Source organism: Onychomys torridus, chromosome 6 (assembly GCF_903995425.1).
Source record: "Onychomys torridus chromosome 6, mOncTor1.1, whole genome shotgun sequence".
Classification (NCBI taxonomy): Eukaryota; Metazoa; Chordata; class Mammalia; order Rodentia; family Cricetidae; genus Onychomys; species Onychomys torridus.
In genome coordinates, this window is record NC_050448.1 from 85,777,041 (window position 1) to 85,790,279 (window position 13,239).

Consider the following 13,239-nt stretch of genomic DNA (forward strand, 5'->3'; position numbering starts at 1 on the left):
AATTAATATAATGACTTCTTCTGATTTCCTTGGAGACTGAAGGTAAAATATATTGCTAATCTCAACTCACCATCTGGCTGGGTTTAGAACTGGGCCTCACTGTCAAGAATCTAGAGTCAAGGGCTTCTGTGTAATATACTGGTTCCCTTGGTTGCCTTTGGGTCACAGCTGACCTCTCCACCTGCTTTTGTCTGACTCCAGACCAACACCCCGAAGCCTCTATTCCCAGTCACCTATTTTAGACCCTGTGTTTGTCTCCGCTCCATAGGGCATTTGCTCCGAGCCTGTGGGAGCCTTGATGCTGCACCTGGGTCTCCAGCCACAGCTGCTCATTGGGCTGTCAGGCTGCCATGCTATACATGACAATGTCCTCCCGAATCGCTAAGCCAGTTTTAGTACTCATGGCTCAAGCCTCTGGTTGCCCCTGCATAGCCCACCCCTCTGTAAAACTCACTGCCCCAGGAATTTGTATGGAACCAAGCTATTGGATCATAGAATAGGTGAAGAGAGGAAATTTAGGAAAATCAGGAAGGTAATTCACAAATAGTTTTTATTTTTATTTGCTGTTATGAATGTTGGACCCCATAGTTTCCTTCAGCTATTCTCTGCAACTGTGGCTTCCTTAACTCAAGACCATCCAAGGAGCTTTAGCAATGCTCCTGTCTACATAGATGGCTTGCTTCAGTTGCAGGTTCCGATAGTGATATTACTGTGCTGGATAAGCCAAGTGGGATTGTGTCAGGAGTCTCTTGAAGAGAATAGTTAAAAAATGGGAAGTTTGTCCGTTATTTAGTATTGCATTTAGCTTTATGTAATAGCTTCTAAACGGACAGAGAGGAGAAGAAGCTCTCTCCAAGGAAAAGTCGTCAATGGAAAAAGTGACAGGGAGCCCCCTACACTCCTTGTCGGCTCTAGAGCAGAGGAGCTGGGTGAACTAATGTTAATTTTCACTGGGAGTTCCTTCTTCAGTTACCTTTTATTTCCCCAGCTTGTGCCAGGCTAGCCCTTTACACATTCCAACCCCTGCGATCTAGGATCTTCTCAGTGATTTCTGCAAGGCAAGCATTACTTGTTCACTTGCTCGCTAGTTATGTCCAGTGACTCTGCGAGAACCAAACAGAGGGGAAGTGGCTTGGGTCTCCTGCCCTGAAGACATTTCCTACTGTTGGAGAGCTGACTAACTATCACTGGAATCCTTACTGCATCCTCACAGGCCCTTCAAGAGTGTCTAAGTTCATGTAAGCAGTTTAAATAATGTTCCTCATTCCTTCCCCCCATGCGCAAGCACCCCTCTTTACCATTCTTCCTACAGCAGAGCCTGCATATAACTGAACATACATTTGGTAAGGAAGTGACTGCTGGCTTTGTAGCAGAGTGTTATGACCACTTACTGATGGGAAAATGGCAAATAATTAGATTATTTACATATGCTCGAGTGTCACACAGCATTAAAATGAATAAAGTACATCTGTGCGTGATGTCATGGCTGTGATTGATTGTTAGTGACAAAGCGTGACTCTGAATGTTTTAGAAAACTCTTAGAAAGATTTGAAAAACCAGCTTTATAATAAATCTCATTGTTTTTGAGACAGGGCCACCTTCCATAATGTATAATTCCCTAGAACTTGCTATGTGTCACAGGTTGGTCTTGAAGTTGTAATAATCCTCCTGCCTCAGCTTCCTAAGTGTTAGGATCACAGATGTGAACCATCATGCCAGGCTGGGAGCCAGGAACTCATTTATTAGAAGAAGAAGAAATAAAAGGAAAAAGGAAAAAAGGATGCAAGAATGACAGCAGACTCTTAGCTGTGGTCCCCTCTGGATAGAGCTCAGAGAGGTGGAGGGTGAGGGCTTTCATATATTAATATTTTAACTTGAAAAAAAACTTGAGTTCTTTTGAAAAAAAATTGAAGGCTGATTTTAAAAACTTTAAAGAAGTGATAAGTGCCAGGGCAGAATTATAGCCATGGTCTAAGAGAGGGTACATGAGACCCAGGCGTAGGGTGGGAGCAGATCAGAGAGAAGGTACCTTGTGGGAGCCAGCAGGCTTGCAGAGCTCTGACCACACCCCATCCAAGCTAGGGGATTTTGAAGTAGGCTTTCCAGGAGGTGCACCTGAAGGGATACTCCTTCATCACCCAGGCTCCTCTTCCCTCCTGAGCCATCACAATGCTCAGCCACAGCTCCCATGGACATCTCACATCCAAAGGTCTCATTGTGGCTAACTTGGAGTATTCTTGAACTATTGAGGAAATTCCTGTGTGACTTCTGGCTACTGGCTGCTCCCCATGATTTCCTGTCCCCTCTGTTCCCCTGAATTCTCCTTCTCCAATACAATTAGCCCTGTTTTCTCCTTCCCCAAACATTCTCAATGATCCTATTGCTTCTGGGATGTAATCTCCAATTTAAAGTGGGAATGAGAAGCCTTGTTCACATCTCTCACCTTCCTCACACAGTAGGTCTGATTTATCTCACCCCAGTTATAACCTTGACTTCTTTACACATGCATTTTCTTACCCGCGAGGCTAGAGGATGTGGGTACAGAAAGGAAGTCCAGGATGTGGAGTCAGTATAGCTTGTTGTTACAACATTCTTGCTATCTCATCCTCCTTTCTGGGAATTGATGTTCACAATTTATCATCTTGAAATAACCATTTAAAAATCAACATATTTCATGGAAAATAAGCTTCTTAGTGTCTTCCAGTAGGTTTTCTTTCTTAAATACTTTTGCTGCTCTGCTTCAGAGGGGCAGGTCAGAGAATCCACACAGGGGATTGGAGGATCTGGAATTGGTTTGTGTACTTGTCCACTTTCAATCTATAAACACTATCTTTATAGAATAGACGTTGTTCTAAAAGCACCACATGGACCAAACAGCCCTTATTTGGTTTGGCTAAACTTAATATTAGAACTATGTGTAATAGGATAAGCATGAAAGTGAGGGTCTCACAGCCACTCATTGTAAGACCACCACACACTCCTTCCATCCCCTGTAGCGTGAGTTTGTATCTGTGTTGTCTTCTAGATTGAATAGTAAGCAGCATTCATTGAATCACAGGAGTTGCTTCAGCTTAGTTTTCAAAGTGTGCTTAAAGGTAGGCAGTAAGACGAAGGAAATAGACTATCGTCTGGCTCCCTCTGGTGGCGGATGGATGTTTACGCGACAAATCAAGCTGTACATTTTTGTTTCGTTTTGTTTGTAGTTCCAACTTCCCCTCTGCGGTGAGGAGGTAGGCACGTGGATGTGAAAATACTGTAGTTGTTCTGAATGTTGGCAGATAAAAGTCAGAAAGTGAATTATTTTGTAAATCTATAATAATTATACAAATATCTTCAAAGAACAAAATTAATTACTATTAAAATGCATATGAAGCGGTGGTGGCGCACGCCTTTAATCCCAGCACTTGAGAGAAAGAGCCAGGCGGATCTCTGTGAGTTTGAGGCCAGCCTGGTCTACAGAGCAAGTCCCAGGAAAGGTGCAAAGCTACACAGAGAACCCCTGTCTCAAAAAACAACAACAACAACAACAACAACAAAAAACAAAAAACAAAACCAAAAACAACAACAACAAAAACCAAACCAACAACAAACAAACAAAAAATGCACATGAAAGTTGCAGTAATAATATATTATTGCTGTGTTGTTTTTCTTGCTAGACAAGGACTGAGACAACAGCATAAAGCACAACAACTGGGAGAGTGCTTTCATTGAACTGATTGATATGTGTGTCCTCTCTACTTTCACTTTTCCTAGTGCTACTGTGCCACATCTATTCTTTTCGCAATTTTCAAGAGTCCAGGACAGCAGGGCATTGCTATTTACACTCAATATATAATCACAATTCCCTGTGTAGCTCGTTGTTCTTTCTGGAATAAAACTTCACAAGCATTTGATGAGCATTCTCATTTTTTCCCAATAACTTTGTGCAGCCGTTAATTAGCGGCTTTTAATCTGTGTTTTGCAGAGGCTAGCAAAGCTGGGTTTATCTGAAAACTAGCAAACAGGGCTTCAAGCAGGCTCACTACTGAGCCAGGCATTTTGAGACCCATCCATGGGACTGGTCCCCTTTAGAGCGTTCTCTGAGGGAAATCATTGCTTACATTGCTGCCTTGGAGCTGATTAGATGAGCACTAGACTATCTCAGTCCAGGCAGACACCTTTCCTCTCATTTCCCCTCTTACTCTGAATGAACTGCACAGCAGAACCTCCTTTGTTGTGCTCAATTCTGAGAGTTTCAGCACTTGTGTTGGTCATACAAGTGGAGTCAATGAGGAAAATGCCTTGTCAATCCTGGTTTCCTAGTGACGTCTCTGACAAAGGTGATGTTAGGTACAAATGATTGAAAGAAAGATGTGTAAAATCACTAGATATGGTTGCCAAAAAGTGTTAGCAGAGTATCTTTGGGCTTAGGTGCTGAAGATCTTCATAAGGAGCTTTTGAAATGCATAATCAAAAGTAATTTACACAAAAAATTCTTGAATTCACTCAGAATTAGAATAAAGCAATTTGTTCTAAGTTGGCAATGATAAAGAATGGCTACCTTTTAATCATTTTGCATGTACTGTGTTATTTCATAGTCTTCTATAGTGTAATGATCACTAGCTAGTATCTGAGGCCTTATCTAGAGGAAGAAGCTAAAACTAGTGAATGTAGCTGGTGGCTTAGCGTTACCTGATTGGGAAACCTGGGTTTGAACTTGTGTCATCAGGCTCAAGAGCTGGCAATCTCCAACCACTTTGCTGCTTAGCAATGCCTGCTGTGGTGTGGAAATATCCGATATCTGTGTGCTCCAAAAGGCACCAGAAATCGTGATGACTGAATGCTTCAAGTTTGGCTAGTATAGTCAAGGAAATGGAATTTATGTGTTTTTTTTTTAAATTTTGACTTAAATAACTTCACATATCTAGTGGGTACTATATTGGGGAAGACTAATTTATGTGATATTTAAGGTTTTTCAGTACTAGGTATTAGGTATTTGGGGTTAATGAGTTTAACTCCTCATTTTATTGGAAGGAGACTGTCACTCACTTCTTAGTAATCTGATTTAAGTTATAAAATTAGAAGGAACACAGGTATAACCCAGGTGTTTAAGCTTCCCAATCATGACACTTTCCATTTACACTTTTTTAATCTATAAATTTATCTTTCCCTAACCATTGTTAATATTGAATGGGAAAACCGCTGCTTTTGAGAAAACAGTTAAGCTTTGTTAAATACATGTTCAGTGAACATTTTCCTCTTTTTTTCCCTCCAGGTTATAGAAACATTATCTCGGTTATCCCGTACACCAATAGCATTGGCCACAGGAATCAGGTAAGTTCATGCTTCTGTGGTCCTGTCTTTGGTGTAGTTCATCACAATGGTTTTTTCTTGATTTCTTGAATGGCTATTGTTTGCAAAAGTCTTGATATATTATATGCCACACACACATTTGAGATTTACTGAGAAATTAAGAACTTATTCATAGAATTGAATGAGGTACAATGACTGAACATTCCTCTCAGCCCCCTGGTGACTGCCACTGATTATGGCTCCTTTAAAATTTTTTCTTCAGCATTTATATATGTATAATTCATTAAGACAAATGCAAATGTTTTAGTACATAAATATTTAAAAATATAATGTATTTGGTTCCTGTAGAAGAGACCATAAAAATAACTCACAACTTTTATGGGTTTAAGGAACAGTCAGACAAGTATTAAATGGTAGATGCAAAAGGATGTGTGTTGAAGGTTGAGTAATACATGAAAAGTTCAGAAGTAGATTGTTTATCTGTACCATCTCCATATAGTAGAGTATAATACAGGTGGTAATCATGGAAGTAGAGAGGTGTTAATTGTTCAAGCTTGTTCTCTTTTAGAGACTACACACTACTTAAGTTGGAGATGTCAGTAAAGAATAAAAGAAACAGGGAATGAAAAAGATACAGCCAGGCTGCATGGAAATGGAATTTTCATTTTGTACCTTATTTCTTCAAGGCTTTGTCTTCTAGACTCCATCCATGACAGGGCATTGTAAGCCTCTATCTCCGCCCTATCGTCTCGTTTTTCTGTGCCCAGGTTATATCAATTCTGAGGGAGGGGACCCAAATGTGTCTCCCAGGACTATTTAACACTCAGTTCCTGGAGGCTATCACAGTGGTCTCCGGGAGGACATCCTGGAGACCGTTTCTCAGAAATGGGCCCTGGTTTGATCAGTTTTCTGTAGGAACAGATTATCAGCTGGTTTGTTCTTCAATTCCTTCTAATTTGTTCTTCAGTAATGGGTAGCTGTTCATGTCAATATAAATTTTGTGTCTTTGTATGTATGGAGTAGGTTTTGAAACAAGCACAGCCTGCTTTGTGTGAACTTTTGATTCTGAAAGGACACCTATCAGAAGTCTTTTTTCCCTTGAAAATTTCTTGTCTATATTTATAGCAGTGGACTATAATGTTCTATAGTGAACCTATGCAGATATGAAAGCTTGAGAAAATGTGCCTGTATTGAAAAAGAACAACCCTGAAAGCTGGGGTACATGTGTTCATTTATTTGAAAAAAAAAAAAGGTAGGTCCCTTTGCTATCTTAAGTATTGAATTAATTCATGATATATCTAGAGTCAAAATTGTTTTAAAAAAATAAAAATACAACCAAAAAGTCCAATTTCCAATGAAACTCTTTAGCCATTGTTTACAATTTATTATTTTGATGGTTCCTTTTTATAAACATGAAACATGCTTACTGCCAAAAAGTAGAGCATTTGCCATTACAATATAATCGCTGTGGTGATTTTGTTAGGCATACTTTTAAAGCATTATTTTGGTCACAAGATGGAATATTATGATCCAAACAAAGATGTCAGATGCTAGGAGTGGGGGAAATTAGTGTGGTGTTTCTAACAGGGGACAAAAACAACTCGTCAGTCTCTTTGAAGTCTACTTAGTTAATGTCTCCAAAAATGAAAATAGAAAAAAAAATGCAACTTAAACCGTGATGTCTGAATAGGAAAGTCTGCCATGGTCCAGATCATATGTGTGATGTCTTTGCCTTCTAATACTCATCATCCTTACTAGCGAGCTGAGCCATGAAAGATGGTGTGCAGTCAGAATCTTTGTTGGGTCAGATCTTACAGCTGGAGTGAGGGTGCGGAAGGCATGGGCATGGGGAAGGCTGCTTGTCTCCTGAACTGGGCACTGTGCTGAGTGTGGCCCTGCAGGTATGTGGCAGGAGGGAGATCAGGGAATCACATTAGCATGTCCCCAGCTGCGTGTGTCTACAGAGACTGGATGTAATGTTGGAGATGATTTAGCGTAGCAGGTGTTGCTGTCTCCCCGGGGGAGCCCCAGGCACAGCTGCTGGGCAAGCACTTTTGGAGAAACCCTAGAAACCATTCAATATGATGGCTTGTTTGAGTGGCAACAAATTTTACTATTTAATTGGAGGTAAATGCTCATCTTGATGGCTCACTCTCCCATGTTTCTCCTTCCTTCCCAGGCCTTTCCCCACAGAAGAAAGCGTAAATGATGAAGACATCTACAAAGGCCTTCCTGACTTAATAGAGTATGTTGAATATTTTCAGTACAATTAAGCCACTGCCCACATTTGTGCTTAGAAGCATAGATGTGAACTGTAATAAGCTCTCTGCAGGGTAAAAGTGATGTGATGATTAAGGCATAATAAATATTATCTTTAAAATGATGATAGGAAGTTTCACAGGAAATATGCTCCCACTGGCTGTTAGTTCTTGTCCTGTGTTCCTGTGAAGAGAAACCTAACCGCAGAGAAGTAAAAACTGGACGTTTCTCAAAGGCATGATAGAGAAACTGGAATTACACAATTAGGGGATAATAAAAAGGAAGTACAGTTTACTACTGGAGTTGTAGGGCCGAGAGTGCATGCTCTGCTGCCAGCCCAAGAAAGGATGGATGCAGGCTGGAGCTATTCAGGGATGGATCAGTAGATGGTGCTTATGCCGAGCAGAGGAGCAGAGGATCCTGCAGGCTCTATTATTTAATGCTCAAGAAAGGCAGAAGGTCTTGCAGCTGATTATCTTCTGCTGATTGAGTGACTTGTGCAGATTAAGAATAAATATAAAGCATGATCCTCTCTCCTCAAAGACCTTATGGTACAGCTCAGGCATGTTTGCAAAGAATTCTAAGAGATGGATTATGCTGCAGGAGCAATTCTTGGAATCTGTGGGAATCCATCCTTTCATCTGTCCAACACTTAATGTGCCTTTACCTTGGCTGTTCTATCTGCTCGTATTGCTGGCCCCTCACCATTTGTCTTTCTCAGGCATCCCTTTACCTCCTTTGGTGACCTGTCAAAAATAGCCACCACACCCTTTCCTTACTCTGTGATTTTAGAGTGTTTATTTCTGGCTACAGCAATGTTGGCTTGCTCCGCTTGCTGTCTGTGTCTGCCCTCCAAGGCAGCGACAACAGGAACTCTGGGCATGTCTGTATTCTTAGAACTTTAAGCTGTGATGGGCTGGATGGATGGCTCAATGGTTAAAGCACCTATACAAGCAAAATGATCCGAGTTTGGATTCCCAGAACCCATTTTGAAATAGTGGGTAGGCATGGCAGCTTGCCTGTAATTCTAGCCTCAGGAAGCAGAGGCAGAGGGGTTCGTTCCTCTAGAGCAAGCTGGCTAATGAGACTCGACATATGGGTAAGCTCTGAATTTGACTGAGAGGCCCTGCCTCACTGAATAAGGAAGAAGAGCCATCAAGGAAGATTCTAGATACCAACTTCAGGCGTATACACATACATTAGCTGCACACATACCTACATCTCTACACATGCAAACATGCATAGGCACATGCAACTATACATGAAATTATATAGATATACATGAAAAATGAGGGAAAAAAGAGATTAAGCTGTGTTTGGTGTATGCACATGAATAAGCCAAAGGAACATTAAACACCTACTGTGTGCCAGGCATTATGCATTAGGGTTGAGCTATCTAATCATTCAATAGTAAGGGTGCATTGTATGTTCATTAGTGCACTAGCACATTCTGTGCATCATCTCGTGTACTGACTGTGTTAAGTTCCCACTGTTATAATTTAGTGAAAAACCCAATTTGTCCATCAAACTAACTTTTGCAAGATGACATCACTCATGGTAGTCCTCGAACCCAGATGTTCAGACCTTGGAGCTAGAGGTTCCTAATTACTGTCCTGGAAGAGATGTGTGGTGCCTTGGTGCTCTGGGAGCTCCCAGCAGAAGAACAGGTGAGAAGAGCCCTACTGGAGGCTAGACCAATGGGCAGAAGGTAGCTTCTTTTGGACGAAGGGACATTTGGAGTGGCCCTGAAGTCATATATTTTAAATGCCCTTGAAAGATAATTTCTTACTGCTTCTAAACTTCCAAGAACTCACTACCATTAAGTAAAACAGATGATGATTATCAAATTAATTGGCAACAATGTTTTATAAAGTGTCTGTAAGGTTCTTGGTCTTGTAATAGGATCTCAGGAAGAACGTATTCTGTCTAGTGCTGTGATGATGCTCCTTTCAAAGCCCCTCATGGGCTGAATACCACTGATGGCGACTAGTACCTATCCTCTGCCACCTTGTCCTGCTTAGTAGTAGTGTTAGGTAAGATATAGTTTGGAGGGGATGTTAGGTGTCAGGTAGGAGGAGACTTTCAATTCAAACTGACAGAGGATGGATTCCATAGTCCATTTTGCTTCTGGCCAGACTCCTCCCATCAGGACCAGCCCCTTCCTCAGTTGATTATCTTAGTTAGCCTCATCCTGATCTTCAGCAGACTTCTCTGCCCTTTGATGGGTTACACAAAATGCCGAGACACTGGACAGCCAGGGACTGCATAAAGAGACCCCATCTCACTCACCCCTTAGACATAATGAGACAAAGTGCTCTGACTAACCCAATTGCCCCACTGTTTTCTAGCCAAACTCCGTCAAATACCCTGGGGTGGAAATCGCAGAGCTCCCAATGTGGCTTGACTCCTCCAAGTTCAAGCCAAAGTGAAAGGCGTCTTTCATTCTTTTTCCTCTCTCCCTAGTTCCGAATAGTTTCTGTATCTGGTGTCACAGTCCCGAGTTTGTCTCCTTCCTCATCATCCTTTTCTCTAGTTGTAGCTCTCAGCCTCAGAGTGCTTGGCCTCTTGGCTTCTGCTACCCCCTGCCTGTTTTCTTCTCCCACCTTCCCTTCTCTGTAAAGCCCCTGCTGCTCTCTAGATATCCAAGTTACGGTTGAGTTCACCGAGTGTGTATCTCTTTATAGTTTTGTTTCAGCTCTTCCCTCCAGTGGTCCAGCACACTGCTGTGAGGGATTGCCAGGCTCAGCATCCCAGGCTGTCTGGACTCCCACCTTCATGTTATCACCCTTTCCAGGAGCAGTCTCTTTCTTCACTTGATGTGGGTGTGGGCCAGCCGTATTGGTAGTGAAGTTCCACTCGGCTAGGTCTTGTGACCGCACTTGTGCTCTCCTAGAAAACAGTATTTTTACAGCAGACAGCTGTTGAAAAGATGACATGTCCATAATCTAGCTCAGCCACATGACCTCTTTGAAGCCTTCTTCGACTTTCTTTAGTGATTTTTCTCTTCTGTGCTTCTTTAGTTTGTGTTAATTTCTCTCGTTACATATATAGAACTGTATGTTTATAGGATGTTCTCCTTACAAAGGCAGTTTATGTGTGCTTGTGTATTGTGTATGATGTGCGTGCATGATTTGTATAAGCATTCATGTGTGAGTGGGGGTGCATGGGTGCCCATGTGTGTGTTTGGAGGCCAGACGGCAACCTTGCCTCCTACATTAGTTGAGATTGCATACACAGGCTGGCTAGCTGGCCCTCACACTTCCAGGGATTCTCTTGTCTCTGTCTCTTATCTTACTGTAGAACCCTGGGATTACAGATGTGCTAACATACGAAGCTTTATGCGGGTTCTGGGAGTTCAAACTCAGGTCGTCACACTTACATGATAAACACTTCACACAGATCCTCAATGGGAGAGCTTTTGATCTAGATGTTCTGAGTCTTTGGAGCATAGAATTCAGTCAGTTCTTCAAAAATATCTGCTGGTTGGATGAGCAGATGGGTAGGTGGGTGGACAAGTATTTCTGAAGTGAATTTTTCTCAGAACATAGTTCTCTCAAGCTTCAGTTCCCTCCTTTAATATACCTTCCTTTTCTCTGGGTTTTGACAGTTTGCTTCTGTCAGATGCCTCCAAATAATCTTTCCTAGCAAACACAAACAGCCTGTGATTGTACCATCTTTGAAAAGTGTTCCAGGCTGCTGAGTGACACAGTTACTGTGGTCTTACTTGTGTTCATGTCAATTTATAACATTCAGCCTGTCCAGGCGGAAGAGGGGTGCTCAGGGCTGGTCATATTAAAGGGTTGAGTTCATTCTCTGAGAGATTAATGTTTCATTCCAACACCTCTATATTGGTCAAGGCCATTCTTTAGGGTTATGTTAGTAGAAGCATTTATAGAAGGTTTCGACTAGGAGGGAAAACTGGAGAGGGTAGCAGTTATAAAACAGAGGGCATGCCATGCTTGACCATGTTCATAGTTTCACAGGAGGGGCTTGGGAACAGTGCCCTGGCCAGCCACTGTTAAAGTCCAAGTGCTCATGGGGGGCTGGAAAGTACAAATATTTCTAAGAAACCAATATGTGGTATTTAATGGCTTTAAAGTAGATTTTAAATATTTTAAAGATCTTTGCCTATCCCCCCCTTTAAAAATAAAATACAAATAGTTAAGACAGATAAAGGCAGTTTGCTTGTATAAAGATGTCTGTATATCTTCTAAGTGAACTTCTAGAAGCATGGCTTGAAAAGAAATGGATTAGGTAATAATGACATTATAGCAACTGTTGCTGTTATCAAACAGATTTTCACTATGTCAACTATACTTTAACTCTCCTGTCCTTCCCACACTGTGCCCTTTAATAATATAATGAAGTTGAGGCCATGGAACACTGGGATGCAGAGGCAGTATGACGAGACTGTTAAATAGTGTAAAGCAAGTGTGTTTTTAGGTTGTGACTCTGCTGCAGACTAGATGGGTTACTTTTGACAAGTCTGGTGACTTCCAGGTCTCTCAGATTCATCATTTTTCATAGATCAAATACTAAGCTATACCCCTGTGACAACCGGTGCCCAGAGAATTAGAGCTGCGGCTAGCTGCAAGATGATCATTAATATGGTTCTGTGAAAGTAAATAGCCAGTTAGCTATTAATTAGCACTGTCCCCACTGCTGGAATCTTCTGTCTGTCCTTGAGCTATTTGGAAGGGACAGAGTTATAATGAGAACCTCTTGACTCTTTCCACTAATTCCATTTTCCCACTTCTCTGAATTTTTCTGGTAAAATCAGTCTATTTTGAACTGAAACCTATAGGGCATGTCTCAGTGTTACATCTGCTGTACTAGAACACCACCTTCATAACTGCATTCCTTGTTTCAGTGAAACCCGTGTGGAGGATGAAGAAGACCTCTATGACTGTGTGTACGGGGAGGATGACGGCGGAGAAGTCTACGAGGACTTGATGAAGGCCGAGGAAGCTCAGCAACCTGTAGGGCTTTCCCTTGTTTTTAAAGGAACTCTGAGCAGTTGATTTTAAGGAAGGCTATTAGTTAGAAGATTAATTAATGCACTTTTAACTTCTGTTGAAATACTTAACCAATACTCCTTGTTTGCTTATAACTTATGTAACTAGAACTTATTTGGAAATGGAAGCTGCTGGGTTTGTTTGTTTATTTGTTGTTTTTTTAAGTTCAAAATGACTGCAGGACTTTTTGGTCTGCGCTTTCTTTTCTTAGAGAGGAAATTGAGTCTTAGAGGCTAGTGCGGTACCAGCTGCCTGAACAGTGGCAGACTGGCAATAAGATCCAATTTCAGTGAATCGTGAGATTGTAACTGTGAAAGTACATCTTTGCCAAAACAGATACATTCCTTTCCCTTTAAATTTAACATAAGTTACATCAGTAACTCTTCCTTTTTGCTCATTAGCTCTTGTCAGAAGTGACTCTACCTTCTTCTTTTCTTTTCTTTCTTCTCTAATACATTACATCCCAACTGCAGTTTCCCTTGCTCTTCCCACCCCCCCCCCAACTCTCCCCCTCTCCCCCAGATCCATTCTTCCTCTGTTTCCCTTCAGAGAAGAACAGTCCACCCAGGGATATCAAGTGAACACCACATAACAAGTTACAATTAGACTAGGCACAAACCCTCATATAAAGGCTGGACAAGGCAATACTTTTTTTTTTTTTAAACATCTTCAG

General features: G+C 41.5%; 1 protein-coding gene across 3 annotated transcripts in view; it reads left to right on the forward strand.

The window, feature by feature from the left end:
• Window positions 1-13,239, forward strand: part of Vav3 (vav guanine nucleotide exchange factor 3) — a 330,524-nt gene that overhangs the window by 141,048 nt on the left and 176,237 nt on the right. For all 3 annotated transcript variants that reach the window (XM_036191255.1, XM_036191254.1, XM_036191256.1), the window contains exons 3-5: window positions 5,255-5,313; window positions 7,472-7,537; window positions 12,422-12,530. In XM_036191255.1, the coding sequence (XP_036047148.1) occupies window positions 5,255-5,313; window positions 7,472-7,537; window positions 12,422-12,530 (234 nt within the window). The remainder of the gene's footprint in view (window positions 1-5,254; window positions 5,314-7,471; window positions 7,538-12,421; window positions 12,531-13,239) is intronic.